Source organism: Arvicanthis niloticus, chromosome 14 (genome assembly GCF_011762505.2).
Source record: "Arvicanthis niloticus isolate mArvNil1 chromosome 14, mArvNil1.pat.X, whole genome shotgun sequence".
NCBI lineage: Eukaryota > Metazoa > Chordata > Mammalia > Rodentia > Muridae > Arvicanthis > Arvicanthis niloticus.
In genome coordinates this window covers 48,463,592-48,481,541 of record NC_047671.1, presented here as the reverse complement: position 1 = coordinate 48,481,541, position 17,950 = coordinate 48,463,592, and the positions used below count along the sequence as shown (strand labels likewise).

The 17,950-nt window shown below is 43.9% G+C and overlaps 1 protein-coding gene across 4 annotated transcripts in view; it reads left to right on the top strand.

The window, feature by feature from the left end:
* Positions 1-17,950, top strand: part of Arhgap26 (Rho GTPase activating protein 26) — a 387,815-nt gene that overhangs the window by 206,921 nt on the left and 162,944 nt on the right. For all 4 annotated transcript variants that reach the window (XM_034518108.2, XM_076912737.1, XM_076912736.1 and 1 more), the window contains exon 12: positions 4,478-4,514. In XM_034518108.2, the coding sequence (XP_034373999.1) occupies positions 4,478-4,514 (37 nt within the window). The remainder of the gene's footprint in view (positions 1-4,477; positions 4,515-17,950) is intronic.

The following is a 17,950-nucleotide window of genomic DNA, read 5'->3' as shown; positions in this document are numbered from 1 at the left end:
TATCCCCACAATGGTATATCAGGGGACAGTCAGATGGGGTGAACTCACATATCTTAGGCTACTTGGAAGAGGCCTTAAGGAGTCAGAGTTTGGGGCTGAGTTTAGGTAAAACAATGTAGTTCATGTAGAAACCATAGGGGTTTTCAATAATAAAATATATATTTTAATTGTTTTTTTCATTAATTAATTTATATATTCATTTTACATCCTGATTGCTGTCTTCCCCATCTGGTACCCCCTCACAGACTCCCTTCCCCTCATCTCCCTCCCCTTCTCCCGGGTATCCCCCTCCCACTCTAGTACATCAGGTTTCTGTAGTGTTAGGTGCATCTTCTCCCACTGAGGCCAGACAAGGAAGCCCATTTGGGGAATGGCTTCTGCAGACAGGCAATAGCTTTAGGAGACGCCTCTGCTCCTATTGTTGGGGGACCCACATGGAGACTGAGATGCACATCTGTCATATGTGTGTGTGTGTGCGCACGCACGCACACGAGCTGGAGACCTCAGTGTGCATTCTTTGGTTGCTGGCTTAGTCTCTGATAGCCTCCATGGGTCCGGGCTAGTTGACATGTTGGTTGAAACAATAGTTTTAAATAAGTTTGCCCATGAGCCTATTTTTCTAATGCCTTCATTTGTATAGTTTGTTCTGAAGTGTGTGACCAAGTGCTAATGCAGCTATGCAGCCAAAGGAAAAGTCAGATTGGTTCACAAATTACTGTTCTACGTATGCCTTCATTCATATATTTTTAAAGAAGTGCCTGTCTCTGCTTTGTCGATATGACTTAGATAATGGCACCAGAAGTTTACCCACAGAACAATTCTGAGAATCCAAATGAATGTATACATTTTGTAGAAATTCTCTAGGGACATGTAGGTTGAATTGGCTCAGCAGTTTAGGAAATATATTGCCAAATCACATTTGTGGCAGAGAAAGCATATGCAGGCTTTCTGCATCTTGTGATTTATTAAATTGTTCCTCCACTGTAGTTTCTGGGTAAGGACATGGGCACCTGCAGGGCCCTGTGTCTGTAAGAGAGTCCTGCTTTGCCGGCATGGTGATTTGTCACAGATGGAGTTTTCTGTTTCTGAGAGGACATGCAGTGTCACTTCCACATTGGCAGCCAGTGGGATGCATTGGCAGGCGGCGGTTATGTCAGGCTGGGGTCTCATGAACATCCCCAGTTTCATCTTCTCTCTGACTCAACAGTAAATTATTGTTCTTATGACTCACTTGTTCTGGCTGCTCTTGATATCACTTTAACTTTATTACCGTCATCATCGTCATTGTTGCCGTCAGGTCCCATACATGTACAATGATAGTGACACTAAAGCTAATCCGTTTGGCCTTTCAAGCATTGGATGCTGTCAAGATGGGGACTTCATGACTGCTTGGGATGATTGTGCTGTTTCCAAGCTATTATCTATCATGAAGTTGCTGCCTGCCCTGGGCTACCTTGTTGGGTCATGTGATCACATAGTCCTGGCAGGATTGGTTGTTAGTCTTATTTCAAAACCCATTGTCTTTGGCTCATTTACCCAGACCAGACAGAGATTAATGGTGTGGCCTTGGAGGATGGGGTAGCACATGCTTTCGGTGTCTTTGGCTCATTGATCACACCTCTCCAACTCAATGTACTTGGGTGTTCCAGGCAGGAGTCTCCTGAGACTCAGGAACCCTGGAAGGTTAGTATTTTGGCATGGTTTTTCCTCGTAATTAAGGAGAGCTGAAAGCCCTGAGTTTCACTATTCCTTTTAGATTTTGCTTTTACAATCTGAACAAGTTTCTCTTGGATAGATTGTTTGGATTTAATTGGAGAAATGCAATGATCAAGGAGGACTGGAAGGAGAAACAAGCAAATTTGCCAAAATGCTGTCTCCTCCTGCGTTGCCCTTACTCAGCTTTCCAAGGTTGTTGAGTGTAGTTGGGATGGGTCACTGGTTGGGGATAATACCCGGCCAGCCATTTCACTCCCTGAGCAGGGACCTGGCCGCACCTCACAGCTTTGTCCTTAGTCTTCATGGTTGCATGGCTTGCGGTGGTTGCCAGCCACACTGACCTTCTGCCTCCATAAAACAGCTCTTACTGGACATGAGGACCTAGACCTTCCTCTTTTATCATCTAAACTCATGGAGATGTTTTCTCTCCAGGGGAGCGTTCCCCCATACTACACCCACCATGCCTCCTTTGCGAAACTCCATTGTACTTGTCAATATGTGAAGGAATCGTATTTGTAAATTTCTTTTCTTCCCTGGTAGGAAAGTCCCATGTGAGCAGAGCTCCTAGATGCTGCCCTTCTTTATCTGTGGCACCTAAATCACTGCCAGACTGTGGCATTTGTTAACACAAGCAACAGAATTGCTGAGGACTGGAAAGGTTTCAAAACCAGTATCCCTTATTTAATAACCACTTGAATAAAACTCATGGAAGCCAAAGGACATGGCATTTGGCTACTTAGAGTCCCTGCTGCCCTCCAAGTCCCTCTGTCACCTTTGTGCAGTGCCACAGAAATCCATTAGCAAATGCAGATCGAGTCTAGACACTTCATTTATCCCAGTGATGAATGTGCTCAAAGAGCCACCTGCGGCTTTGTTTCAGAGAGGAATCAGCACAGCCTCCATGGTGGCCTTCACCTAGACTTTGTGGGGTTTTGTCTTTTCCAAAGTCTGTGAAGGGTGAGCCATTCTTTGTGGCAGAATCACAGGACAAAGCACCCTCCTTTGCCTTGAGCTGCAGCAGTCTATTCTTGATATAATTTCACTGGATGTTCACGGCAGGCAGGGTAGGTGTATGCCAAGCAACTAGTATCACCCCTGTCTTTGAGATGAACTAATAGGATCCAGCCAATGATGTAATGGTGGGGGAAGTCCAGGCCAAAGCCATCATTATTGTGATGCTGTGTCTCTCGGACTTTTAAGTGTGCACACTGGTGGAGACTGAGGCACCAGAGCATCCTTCTTAAGCTCTGAAGCTACTTTTATGCTTGTCCCCTGATCTTTAAGTGGCTGTGTATCTTCAGTCTTCTATAGAGAATAAATATAATAATATATGTGATATATAATAAAGCAGGATGATCTCTTGGATTTGGGGTCTGACATTCTCAGGCAACTTCTAGACAGAGCCATAAAGGGCCAGAGAAGGTAAGACAGGCTGTTGGCCACTTGAGCCCATTGCCTCACCCCTGACTAGCCATTCCTCTGCATTTCTTAGTGGAAAACTCATCTTCCGGGGTTTTAATGCTAAGTTTTCAGAAATGCTTGTCTTAGTTCTTTTAGAGATTAAACAAGTGTTCTCGGCTGAGAATGACCAAAAGAATCCTCAGGGACAGTTGAATAGATAAGTAGATATGTAAGTTATGATGCCAGCTTCCTCCCAGGCCTTTCCATACCTACACGGGCGGATTTGGCACTGGGATTGTTTTCTTAAGTAGAGGTTTCACTCTACTACTTATAATATCCGCACACTTCAGGAATAGGCAGTCTGTGGCCAGCAGCCAAGCCCAGCCCACCCTTTGTGGACTATGGGCCATATGTGATATTTACAGAATAATTTTTGCAATTGACAAGATAGAGACCTGTCTTTGGATCCCAGAGAAATGGAATGCCAGCCTCCCTTAGCAGCATAGGCAAAGAAGGTTCTGCTAATTAGACAGGGTTTTTTTGTTTTTTGGGTTTTTTTTTTTTTTTCCAAAAAAAGTTGAATTTTTAATTTTGTAAAAAATTGTTTTCTCTCCTGATATTTAAGTACATGTTGGTACTTTTTTTACTATTGACTGTTTCCTATCTTGTCCTTTATAGAACAGCTAGCTGACTTTTACAGTATGCCACTGTCTTCTCTATAGTGAAAAATTTCCCTTCTTACCGTCGGACCACTGTCTCTTAGATGATTTCTATCAACTGTTTAAGAAGTTGTGTTGTAAATGTAATAGTGTCTCACTATAAAATTTTAATGTACATACAGAATAAAAGGGATCTGGCCTTACCTCCAGGGTTAGCACTCAGCAGTCTGCCACTAACCAGCTATGAAGCCTCATCTCACCTTTTCCCGTTGTACAACAGTGTATCACTCTGCCAAGCATGGCTGTGGTGTAGACAGATCATGTCTATGAAATGCTGAGGGCATTGTCTTGTGTGCAGTTAATGCTTAATGATCTGTAACTTTCAGTTCTCTTCTAATGTGTCTGTGTGACTCTGTGTGTGTGTGTCTGTGTGTATACAAATCAGTTTATTTGCCATTTAAGAAAGGTGAGATAACCCACTACCACCACACCACCCACACACTATACCGTTCCACAGGGTGGTTCTGATCCATGCTTATTTGAGAACGGCTAAGTGCATGCTGGGCAGTATGGCATTACTGAGGGGGTTCTTACTCAGGGGCCAGGGAGCAGAAATTGCCTTCCTTCTTTGGGTTTTCTGCAGTGAGTCTGTAGGCTTGTATAAAGTGTACATAAAGTAAATTTCTATTTCTATTTTTCAGGTCTACAACTCCAACAAAGACAGCCAGAGTGAAGGGAGTAAGTATGATACTTGGCTAACTGTCTGCAGAGTTGGGGGGCATGAGGGGAGGTTTTGCGAAGTTGCCACATCAGGGCTGAGCCACCAGGAGGTGCCATGGGCATGTTGAGTCAGCCACACTTCAGAGGGTTATTCCAGAGCAAGATTAGCCAGAGTGTAGTGACCTCTTGCATTTAAACAACCCTTCATGCTTTCTGTGGTGTTCTTGTAAGCATCCTCTCACATGGTGGTCGCAGGTCTTATTAAGATGGTAGCTCCAGTCACCACTTATAAGTGGCTTAGTAACCAGCAACCTGAGAGCCAAAGCCTCTGGCACAGTCTGCCATCCTTGCAAGGGCAGTAGCTAAGGTGGGCTGGATGATGGCTTGCTAATTCTGTTTCCTGTGTGGCTCTTTGAGAAGAAAGCTTAGAGAGGGAAGGAGATACTATACTGTTCTTTGATGGAGGTCAGTGGCAGCCTCTGTTGAACACAGCACTTTCCTGCTGCAGGCCAGCTCTGTGCTGTAGCATCCTGGGGGCACCTGTGACTGTGAAGGTAAGGGGATTAGAGGGAATGCCTGCTGGGCAAGTACTGCAACCTGATGATCTCCTTGGTGCATAAGACAAAAAACAAGGGCAGAAAGGAAACTATGACTCCAGCCTCAGCTTTGCTCTAAAAAAACCCTGCCCTGAACTGCAGTAGTGTCAGGAGATCTGGGGTGGGGGTGGGGGTGGGGGTGGGGTGGGGAGGTGGGGGTGGGGGTGGGGTGGGGAGGTGGGGGTGCAGCAGAGCAGCCTCTCTCTGGGTAGACAGAAGTGTGAACCTTTTCACTTCTTGTTGTTGCTGCTCCTCCTCCTCTTCTTCCTCCTCTTCCTCCTCCTCTTCTTCCTCCTCCTCTTCCTCCTTCTCTTCTTTTGTGAAAACTGTTAGCCATTATGAAACAGATGTTTCTTTCTGAGATACTTTGCCAAAAGATTAAAACAACAAAAAATAAACAAAATGTCTTTAGCCCAGGGTGGCCTCAAATACCCAGCCAGGGATGAACTTCTGACCCTTCTGCCTCCCTACTGAGTGCTGAGATAATGGATGTAACTCTGACACTTAGTTTCTGCAGTGCTGGGACTTGAACCCAGCACTTGCAGATGAAAACCAAGCACTGTACCAACCTGGCTATATTTTCAGCCATTGCCAGAAGATACAGATAAAACATTAAGTGACTTGTAATGACCACAACTGACAAGATTGTACTCTTTGTTTTGAGAGAAAAAAATAGGTTTGGTTTTGTTTTCTCTTCAAAAATGGAGTAAGGAAAACATTTTAAGTAAATATTCAAGGAAACAAAAAAGTTTGTCCCCCAACTTCAATTTAAGTAGATTGTTTGAAGTGTCTGGGGTTAACTTTGGCTAAGGGGTAGGGAGCAAAACTCAGTGAAGAAGCATAGAAGGATGCAGTGTGCCTTGGTGGTGGAGCAAATGAAGGCCCAGGCCAGAAGACAGACCAGCTCTGGAGATGAAGGAGTCAACAATAAGGGGCCTTCTGGATGCTGTCTGTAGGATGTGAAGTGAAGAGTCAGATTCTCAGGAAAGATACTGTCCAGTGAGTATGTTGTGTGCCCCCCAAGGAAAAACAATACACTATGACAAACATTTCTAGAATATTGTATGAAATGGGAGTGGGAAGGCTTCTCAGGGGAAATTAGGGAAGTCACTGGGAAGTATGAATAGCCAGCTGGCTGAGAGAGCATCTTCCCATCCTGGCCTCAGGCAGGGACATAGAGCTTCTTAGTAAAGACTCCAAGATCCTCCAAGTGCTGTGGAGATGAGTACATTCAGACAGCTCAATGCTGCATGTGTATTGCACCTGTTGACTTTATGAACCTACTTCTCATGTGAGTGTCAAGAGATTGGAACATTCCATCTGAAATGATTTTATTGGTGGGCATGCTAATTGTCCTGCTGGTCCACAACTGTTTCAGGAGTATGTTTGGAAGTTTTCCGGAAGTGGCTAGTCTTTGACTCAGTGATCTTTTCTAAAGTACAAAACTCTTTAAAATGCAAAAGAGCAGCATTAAGGAATCTGTTACATGGAGTAAATTTCAGAGTAGTTGCATCCTTTAACAAGAAGTCAGAGTTTGTAGAATCACTTAGGGAGGGAGCCTCTGTAAAGAAATGCATAGGTTCTGTTAGCAGTGGGGATGCCTGCAAGAGAGTTTAATTGGATTAATTAATTGATTGATTGGATTAGTTAATTGAGGTTGAGGAGACCCTCTCTGAATGTGGCAGCACTGTTTTGTGGGTGAGACCCTGGAATGAATGAAATGAAGAAAAGGAGCAAAATACTGTGAATTTCAGTCATTCCTTGCTCTCTGCTCTTGACTGTGAATGTAATGTGACTAGTTACTTCAAGTTAAACTGCTAAACTGTAACTCAAAATTATGTGCCAAATAAACTTTGTCGTTTTAAGGTTTATTTATTATGTATTATTATGTATACATGGTCTGTCTGCATGCATGCCTGAGTGCTAGAAAAGGCCACCAGATTTCATTATGGATGGTTATATGCTACCATATGGTTTCTGGGAATTGAATTCAGAACCTCTGGAAGAGCAGCCAGTGCTTTTAACCTTTGAGCTATCTCTGAGCCCTAAATTTAGTTTTTTAAGTTGCTTTTATCTCAGAGTATTTTATCACAGCAACAGAGGGAGAAACCGAGACAGGAGGGCTGTGGCAATGACTCAGCAGTCAGGGTACTTTAACAAAGCAAGAGGAGTGGGGTTCAGATTTGTGGAGCCCACAAACATGTTAGTGGGTGTGGTAGCCAGTTGTTATCCCAGACCTTGAAGGCAGAAACAAAGGATCTCTGAGCAAGCTGGCCAATGAAGCTAGGTTAGTTGGAAAGCTCTGGGTTTGATTAATAGATCTTGCTTCAAAGGATAACCTAGAAGAATGAGCCAGGAATTTTCCAGGCAACAACCTTGGGTTCCTTATGCACACACACCCCACACACATGCAAATGCACACACACACTGCACACACACACACACTGCACACACACACACTGCACACACATGTAAGTACACACACACTGTACACACACATAAACATACCACACACACACACTCCACACAAATGCAAATGTACACACACACCGCACACACACATGCAAATGCACACACACTGCACACACACATACACCCACACATATGCAAATGCACACACACACTGCACACACACATACACCCCACACATATGCAAATGCACAAACACACTGTACACACCCCCACACACATGCAAGTGCAGACACACACACAAACACACACACAAACAAACATACCACACACACAGATATGTGAAAAGAAGAAAAAAATTGAATGAGGAAGATCTTAATGTTTGATGCTTGCAGCAGATCACTGAATTTTAACAATAAGGGCAGTGGAACAAAATAAAGGGAGGAGTCATGGGACTGATCTAGGTGTTTGATAGGAAAGTGTCTTAAGCTACATTGATCATCAAATACTAAATCAGGATGGAGGGTGGCTTTCTGGGATGTTAGGTTACTAGTGTGTTTCCATGTAAACTACATTGTCTGCTGTTAAAGTATTTTACAGCCAGAGCTGTTACTAACCACTTAATATGTGTCAGGTACTAGAGGTTTATTAGACCAAGTTTGTTGGGAACCTTTGGCTTGACTTGTAGATGAAGACATTGAGACTAATAACCTCCCAGGACACAAGTTAGCCTAAATTTTACCCAGTGGTTGTATTCCTGAGCACAAGACAAGTTTATTCTACTTTCTTGAACAAAGGATGGTGCAGAGTCCTCAATGAGAAATGCAGACTCTGCTGGAGCATCTGCTTCTGCCTCTTGTTACTCACAGACTGAGGGGATTCGCTTGTGTAGGTTGTGGAATACACTTTATGTAGGAAGAAGGAGAGATAGTGATAGAATGAAAAATAGTAGCCACCTTTTCAAGACTGTTTCATTTTGTTTTGCTATTCATTGACTTCCAGGCTGGCGATGGATTAGTGATCTGGGTTGGTGTTGTCTTCCTTTCTTGGTATTAGTATCTTCTGCCATATCATGCCATTTCTTACCTCCCTCCTGTTGAGGAATTGAACCCAGGGCCTTGAGTATGCCGGGCAGATTCTCTACCACTTAGCTCCAGCCCACACCTTGACACTGTTGTCTCTCTTCATCCTTACTGGGCTCATCTGACACACACAGCACTCCCTATTGCTTAGGGTGTTGGTCTTTCTACCATTTTTTTTAATGCCCCAGTTTAAGTTCTCTTAAAGGTAAGAAGTCAATCTGATAGGAATTTAAGGATTAAGTATTGCGTGTCTGATCAAATTCCAAATTGTTAGTATGCAAATATAATTTATGTAGGTATTTTGTTTTCTCAAACGTTTTGGTGGAAGTTTGAATGCAAACCTCTTGTCATAGAGCCAGCCTGTTCAGAGGGGACAGATAGCTGGTGGGAATTCTTTTGTGGACTTGTCAGAATTTGTTACTTTGACCCTGAAGTTTCTCTCAGGGAATCCAGTGCCTGTGGCTATTAAACCAACTTGTAAATGGCATCTGTTGGTTGCTGTACTCTCACAGTGCTCACTTGCCAAAGAGGAGACGGCTACAGACAAGACAGGTACACTTCTGTGTGGCTCCCTTTGTTCTGTCTTCCGCATGCTCTCTTTAGGTCTCAGGTAGAGAGCCTGTATCTTCCTTCCCTGCACATTATTGTCGTGAATTGTCGCGAACCCCCCACGCTTGGGCACCAAACTGTTGCGCTTACTGGAGCCTGATGTTGGACGCCAAACTGTTGCAGCCCGTACTGCCCGTTCCGGTCCGAGGGTCAGGGTCTAGCGAGAGAGAGAGTGGGGATAAAGGGGAAGAGACGCGAAGAATGGAGACAAGACAGAGATTCTGATCAAGTCTCGTTTATTGAAGGGAATTCTGAGCTATTTATAGGCTTTTGCCACGTGCCTTGTAGGCGCGTGGATACCACGTGCCTTGCAGGTGTTGATATGACGTAAGCCTTACAGGCGTCTATAGCGTGGACAGCACGTGCACTGCAATGCTTTGCAGGCGTGGATAGCACGTGTGCCTTACAGGCATGTATGGCGTAGATAGCACGTGGACAGCACGTGAACTGCATTGCCTTGCAGGCGTGACTACCACGTGCACCTTGCAGCTGGGGGCAGTAAACAGCAACACAAAATATGTGGGATATCAGAGTGTGTTTCAGCTGTTGTAGGCTATTGAAAACCAAATCTTTCGTCAGGGTATATGGTTCCAGATGGCTGCAAAGTTGATCTAGCCGCTTTCTGCTAAAGTCGGCTCCCAACAGTGAATCTTCCATTTTATGTTTTATTTGTTCTCTTCTATCTCTTTTCCTTCTGTGTACTTCAATTTACCCTTTAGGCCACTATTCTACTTTGCACTTTTAAAGCACATTTCTTGTAAAAATGCACCTGCTCTCTAGCCGTGTTCTTAAACTATATGCCTTGTTCTGATCTGTCTTTGTCCCTTCAGCATGTGCTGGGAGCCATCCACATCATTCCTTGTGATCTAGATGGTGCCCCTGCCTGCTACCCACTCTAAGGTGTATCATCTGGTTTTGAAGAGATGTGCTCTTATGTCCTCAGCTGTATTCATCTCTGAAGTTCTCGTCGCCACAGGCCATCTCTATGATGTGACCTTGTGTGATGCATTCCTGAGGTTATACTTCCTGGTCCAATTGCTAGTCCATGATAGGCTTAGTTAAGTAACCTCAGTCTGTAGTTCCATTAGCCCTGCATGTACATTTCCCCATTCCTGCCAGCTGTATTACTCAGCCTGTGACTTCTTACTTGTCTAATATGTTTACATGGTAGCACATATCTTTCTCTGGTAAGCAAAGAGTTTTGAGTGTCTGCTCATATTGCCTGCCAGTCCTCTGGGCATCCTCTTCTCTTAACGGCTTGCTCATGTCCTCTGTCCATTTTTCAGTGACAGTTGCCATCCTTTCCCCATGTACTTGCAATGTTATTTCTATTATCTGTAATCTCATCCTCTTCTCCAAGAACTGTGAACATCTTTCCGTTTATTCAGACAAACATCCTTTGATTTTGGTTTGAGCTTTCTGCCTAGAGGTCTTGTGTGTTCCTGGTTGAAGTTTTCCTGAACTAGTAAAGACAGAAGACAATCTCTTTCTGTTGCTCATCATGTATCAGTAGTCTTGTGAACAGAGAACTGTCCTTTGGTTTTTCACAGAATGTCAGAAGCACAGAGTTCTCTCTCCAGGTGGTCAATTCTGAATGAACAGGAAAGGAAGAGGGGAGGGTGGAATTACAGTTGGTGAAGAAGACCTTGATTTCCTGCTGCTGAGCTTCTCACTGGCAGGCAACCACCTCAGTGCAACCATCCATCCCCTCTCCACTATTACAAGAGCGGGCTGTACACTAGGCCAGGTCTGTTCTCCTTGCTCCTCTTCTGGCTCCTTTGCCACCTTGATACTACTAGGTTAGTTTTGTTCTACATCTGACCTTTGGCTACAGTTGTGAGATTTATTCTCCAAAGATTCAGAGAATTGAAATCAGCTCAGGTCAGAAGTAGGTGGAGAAACTCGGAAAGCTTGTTGTCGGCCTAGGCTGCTTTCCCAACTGAGGAGCAGTTAAAGTACCCACACATACTGGAGAAGCCACATTAGTCCAGTGACAGACTCTAAGGCTTTTAGGATGTAAGTTTTAAATAATAAACGTCACTACCTATTCACCTCCTCAAAAGTTAGCTTAAAAAACAAAACCAACCAGCCAGCCAACCAACCAACCAAAAAACCCCCAGAACTGCAGCTCCCCTCTGCTTCTCCAGATATTTAAAGGCTGAAAGCTGATGGATTGGGACAGAGACAGACGGCTCAGTTTCTTAATGTAGTTGTTTATAGTGCCACCTCCCTCTATGTGAGACTCAACCCAAATCAATAGGCTAACCAGGTTTATTTAATATCACGAGTCCTTATTGCTGCAGGCTTGCCTCCCCGTGGATCAGGGCACAGCCAACCGCTGAGCACCTGGAGTTTCAGAATATCACAGCAGCAGTTCACTCCACTTCCTGCCCTTGTTTAACATTTCCTCTTCACTCCTATTGGAACTTCTTACTAGATGAAACTTTAGGAGTTCAGGCTTCCTGAAGGTCCTCTTCTAGTAAATACCTGTCTGAGTACATAAGGGCAGATGCTACTGAGAACTGTGAGTACTAAGGGGTGAGGACACCTTCAGCTGGAATAGCTAGCTCTACATTTAAACACTGTTATGATGTGCAGATGTGCAGCAGGGCCTGTGAGCACCTAGAGCAATAGACACATGGCCCAGTTCTGTTGGGGGTCGTGTATAATATGCGTGTCACCAACAAGTGTACCCTTTGTGTAAAATGCCCCCAAACTGATGGATTTGAAAATGAACATCAGATGGGATTTCATCTAGAATGAACAGATTTAGAAATGCAAACTTCCAAGCAGAGCTGTGGCTCTTCAGTAGAGGGCTCGCTCATGTAGCATGTGCAAGGCTGTCGGTGCAATCAGCAGAACAGCAAGGAAAACACAGACGTCTCTTTATTCGGAAGAAGGGCAAGCATGGGCAAGCAGTAGATGCTCTGTGCTCAAAGTCTTAATCACTCCTTCCGTGCAATTGGCTTTCATCTAGTATCCTTATGAGAACCACTCAGATCTGAATTATGCTGAAGAACCCACTGCACTTTCTCAGTTTGTTAATTCACACTGGGAGGCGGGGAGAAGAGCAATGATTAGACTGTGACTTCTCAGTGTGGAGCTAGAGTTGTGCTCTTTTGTTTGTAGGATATGGACATTGAGTCTCCAAACTTTATTCTGAAGCAGTTTAAAAACATATATTCTAGCCGGGCAGTGGTGATGCACGCCTTTAATCCCAGCACTTGGGAGGCCGATTTCTGAGTTCGAGGCCAGCCTGGTCTACAGAGTGAGTTCCAGGACAGCCAGGACTACACAGAGAAACCCTGTCTCGAAAAACCAAAAAAAAAAAAAAAACCCAACAACAACAAAAAACCCATATATTCTTTCTGGTTTTTAAATAATATGAAGTTGCAGTAGAATATTAGAGAAATATAGCAAACTGATTTTCAAAAACAGTAAATTTAATTTGTAAGCCCACAGCTATTTTATTCTTTAATTTTTAAAATGATGTCTTATATGTGTTTTTCAGTATTGCTATGGATTTTGGCTTAATTGGCATTATGCTGAATAAATTTATTTCCATTCTGTTTTTAAAAATGTATAAGAATTTTCTGTGCCATAAAATTTATTATGTTTGTTTAATATTCCATAATAGGATTCTATCCTAATTGACTTTAATGGTTCTTTCCAGTTACTTGATATTTTGAGGCCTATACGTGCTGTATATTAGCCCTTATACATATCTGAAATGTTCCCCCATCTCTCTCTCTCTCTCCCCCCTCTCCCGTGGGTGTTTTGGCTGGACATATATATGTGTATCTCATGTATGCTTGTTACCCATGTTGGTTTGAAGAGGGCATCCAGATACCCTGGGACTAGAGTTACAGACAGTTGTGAATCACCATGTGGGTACTGAGAATTGAACCCAGGTCCTCTGGAAGTGCAGTTAACCGCTGAACCACCTCTTCAGTAACCTGAAATGCTTTGTTTAGGGTAAATTTGGTTGTATTGATTAGTGCTTTCATATAGGTGCTATGGAGCTGATATAGATTAGCAATTGGAGAGAGATGGCCAGACCCTCTATACTTTTATATCATTTCTATGGAAATGGAGATATCAATATTCCTGTCTTGCAAACTCACTGTGAGGATTAATGTTGAGCACAGTATCTGACATGTCAGTACCTAATCACTGCTGGTTTCAGTTCTTCCTGTCACTTAGCCAAACTGTTACCAAAAGGAAACTCTTTTTCTGGGGATGATGGTGCATGTACTTAAAGGTTGAAGTCAGGATGGAGAGTTCCAGGCCAACTTGGGCAACATAGTGAGATTTTGTTACAAAACCAAAAGAGCAACAAACAAGAGAACAAGGAAAAGCCCAGAGTGGAGAAAAACCACTCACTGGATTGACAGATCTGCTCTTGCAGGGAGCAGTGAGGAGAAAGAGGGAGGTAGCCATTTTGTCTGTCTTAAAGCCCTCTGAAGGCAGTTCATTTAATTCTGGTAGCCTGCGTTTCTAATAGTTAAATTAGTGTGGTATGAACAGGAGGTGTGAGCACAATAAATTTGTTGATTTTGTAAATACTATCATTTACCACAGAGATCTTGCTCTTCAGTAAAGGGGCAGAGAGGAAACACTTTCAGTTTGTAGACCTGTTGAGTTCCTCTATTGCACTAGCATGAAAGCAGCAATGGACACTCCGGGAATGTGTGGAAAAGCACTGGCAGGTAAAGCTTTATTTGAAGAACAGGCAGTGGTGACTTTTAGCCATGGAGTATAGTTTGTTAACTCTTCACTTAACACATGGTGAACTTTTAAAAAACTAGTCTGTTTAGAATGGCATGGGATTTGGGGTGGGGGAATGGTAAGTGAAATGCAAATGGCCGGCCGTCACCCACAGAAATGGAGTTCTGTGCTTCTAGGTTTTACCAGAGCAAATGGAATTTAAGAGACATAGTTGAGAAGTAGGAAAACCAACTGCTGGGGTCCTCCGCTCCTGCTGCTCTTGACATGTGCGGATTCTTTGCTTTGTTTCTTAACTCAGTCATACGCAGCCAGACATGGGAGACTAAAAGGAATTCTGTCAGCAGTCTTTAGCATCTAACCTGGTGGTTCTCAACCTGTGGGTCATGACCCCTTGGGGGAATCAAACAACCCTTTACAGGGGTTGCCTGAGACTATCAGAAAACACAAAATTTACATTGTGATTTGATTCGTGACAGTAGCAAAATTACAGCAGCAACAAAATCAATGGTATGGTTGGGTTCACCACAGCATGAGGAACTGACTAAAGGGTTGCAGCATAGGGACGGTTGAGAACCACCAGTCTAACCTGTCAGATTTTTTTTTTTTTTTGCCACTGTGTTGACACTTCACATGAATCTTCATATTAGAACCATTAGCATCAGTCATTCCTCAAATACCTGTGCTCAGACCTGGGTGAGCCAGGGCTATATGCTTTGATGGCTCTAAGTCTCAGGGTTGGGGCTTTACTGTGGTACTCTGGCATCCCACAGAGATTCTGGACAAGCAGAGCCAATCCCTGTTGGATGTCCTTGTTGTTTACATTCTCATTCTTGAGGCTGTCACTCAAATCAGAGTGCTTGCTGGTGCTTTATTAAGGCTCGTCTTGAGTTATGAGACAAGACTGAAGATCAGGAGAGGAGATGGGCAGGGATGCATTGCCACCGCTCTGCATTTAGTTCTGTCCCTCTGATTCTCAATTCTCTTCATCTCTGTGTCTTGGCTTCCCTTGATCTGCCAGACAGGAAAGAGATTCACCCTTGAAGATCACTGCGGCAGCCTAGGTAGGTTAGCATGGCCACTATTTTTAAGAGGGTTCTAAAGCTGTCAGCCTTCATGATCAAAGGTTCACATTCTCATGAAAATAGTAAAGGAAAAGGGGATTCCCTCTCCCCCTTGCTTCCAGTTACCTTTGGCCCTTTGCTGTTAGAACACCCACAGTAGAGAGGCAGGAAGAGGCAGCCATTGGTAATAAGGATCCCTTTGGGATCAGAGCCATCCAAAAGCTGCCAGGTCTCCCCTGTTGGGTAGCTTATAAATAGAACATTTCCCCTTTTAAACCTGAGCAGAGTGGAAGCATTAATGGGCGCAATGCCTGGCCTCTTGTGCACTGGTCCACGAGGCAATCAGCTGAGTGTACCTTCCCCTGGAGCTTTCCATCCTGCCTGCCAGGGATCGCCTAGGCAGACACTTCTCCATGCTGCCTGCTCCCCTGTGCCCTCCTGGCCTTTCTGCTCCCTGCTGGTCCATGCAGGTTTCTGTGGTAATCCCTTTTGTCTTCTTCGGCTCAGTTAGAGTCAGACAAGAGGCTGTGCAGGCTCTGGCTTTCTGCACTTTGTCTTTTGCTAGGAATCCTGCCTGTGACATGGTTGCTGTGGCTTCTGAGCTAGAATTATATTTAGTAAAGCAGTGATGTCTCAACTCTAGCGTGCCTTAGCTACAGGCAGAGTCTGGAGACGGGGAAATACTCCTCAGATACTTTCAGTTCCTAGCTGTTGCGTGTGACGAGACCATCTTCCAAGGACAGTATTGGCAGTGAGGCTCCTTGAACTTGCCCAGGCAGTCAGAGCCTTTTTGCTTATCCTGGGAGAGATTTCAGAAGTCCGTTCTTAGCTTTAGACTGACAGAGGCAGCCAGCATATAATTTTGCCAGAGCCTAACGTTTGCCTTTTCCTCATGATGTGGGCTCTGTACTAACAGACTGGTAACAACTACCTCCTGACACCCCAGGGTTGGGCTTCAAGGCAGTATGGTATAAGGCTCTGGGTACCTCTCTAACCCCTAAATCAAGTGGCAGCTGAGACAGAGGTTGAAAGATTGTCCATACTGTCACCAAGTCCAGGCTTTTAATTGTTATACTTAATGCCTATTGAGTTCATACTACATGTGGTACAGTGTGCTAAGTGTCTGATGCACACCATGTCACTTCATAGTTATTTTAAGAACCATATAAGGGAGGTGGTATTATTGACCTCATTTACAGATGTCTGAGGCTTCTATCTAGGTGCATACTCACAGTCACTCAAGTAATTTCTTTAAGTATGGTCACTCAGTAAACTGAACAAAGACTACAGATTGTACTTCTTACCATGTGTGGTGTATGTAGTATGGTGTATGTGTGTGTTGTGTGTGTGTGGGGTATGTGTATGTATTGTATGTGTGTGTTGTGTGTGTGTGTGGTATGTATGTGTGTATGTATTGTATGTGTGTGGTGTGTGTGTGTGGTGTGTATGTGTGTGTGGTATGTGTATGTATTGTATGTGTGTGGTGTGTATGTGTGTGTGGTATGTGTATATATTGTATGTGTGTGGTGTGTGTGTGTGGTGTGTGTGTGGTATGTGTATGTATTGTATGTGTGGTGTGTGTGTGTGTGTGGTGTGTGGTGTGTGTGTATAAGGGTTAGCAGAAGCTGTGAGGTTTCAGTTAGGGTAGTGTAGAGTCATGTATAGGAGTTTTAACTCTGAAATACTACATACATTGTAATCCCAATGCCATTGCTGTAATAATGTCTGACCTTGGGAAACTCCAGGCCTCCCTCAGTTATTTGTATGAGGGACTGGCTTCACTATATACATCTTGACTTTAATTTAATTCCAGGTAAATTAAATAAAATCGGGACAGATATCCTTTCTTAGTGGTAGACACTGTCATTAAGCATTGGTGTTTGCTGTTATATTATCAGTAGCATACTTATTATCCTAAAATTATTGTCTGCCTCTCAAGTTCCCTAGAGTGTCTTCCCAGGCATTGCTTCCTTTGGTTTCCCTAAACCTTCATCTTAAATGTGAGGAAGATGGATAGATGAAGTCTATCCATCACAGTGTGTTTTGAGTCTGAATGTCATCTCCTTCTTTACCTTTGCTTTTTCACAATTTATTGTGACAAAGGGGGGGGGGCAAACTTCCTGGGGCATCTGGAGCTAGCAGGTAGGTTTGAAAAATAAAAGGGAGGAGAAAGGGTCTTGACAGGCAGAGGCATTTGGCTCTGAAAGTTTGAAATACTTCTGTTCTCATGGTTTTTTTGTTGGTTCAGAAGCCAGTGCAAAGCACCTGAGGCCTTAAAAAAAGGATTCCAGACCAGTGGACTAAGATACGCTCAGGATACCTGATCTGCTGGCAGGAGATAATGGTGCTGATGTTGCTGGGGCATTGACCGAGACCTGTTCTTTCAGTGTCTCTGTCCTGAGAAACACTCTTTCCCACAGCAGATGTGCAGCCCTTAGCTGTGCTCTGCAGCAGCTGACATGGTGCATCCTCCTGACTCCTGTGGAGATGAACGTCTTTTTACAGTTATCCCAGGGCCTCCTTGATTTCGACAGATTGCTGAGGTTTATTACAGGCAAACAATGATTTCTCTTTTCCTTCTACTTATGTTCCTTCCATTGCTGTATTTCTCTTCCATCTTGGTTTTTCTGTTTGTCCCCAGAAACTGTGGACAGCAGGGTAGTGGCTGTGTGTATGTGTCAGGCAGGGAAGGGAAGTTTGGATTGTTGCCTAGAGACCAGGCCATAATGGCAGGCACCCTGTGTGGGCTCCATGACTTTTGCACAGGTTCTATTGTGTTAAGTCAGTTGCATACTCCTAAGGGGTCTTTGGAGTGTTGAGAACATTTTATCTCTTGGTTCTTGGTCTTTTGGCTGGAAAACTATGAGTTTACATGTTTCCTCACTCAGGAAATAAAACCACAAGTGGGCTGATTGATCCTCTGCCTTTGTAAAGCTGGCACCATTTTTAAAATTTTAATTAAAAAATTT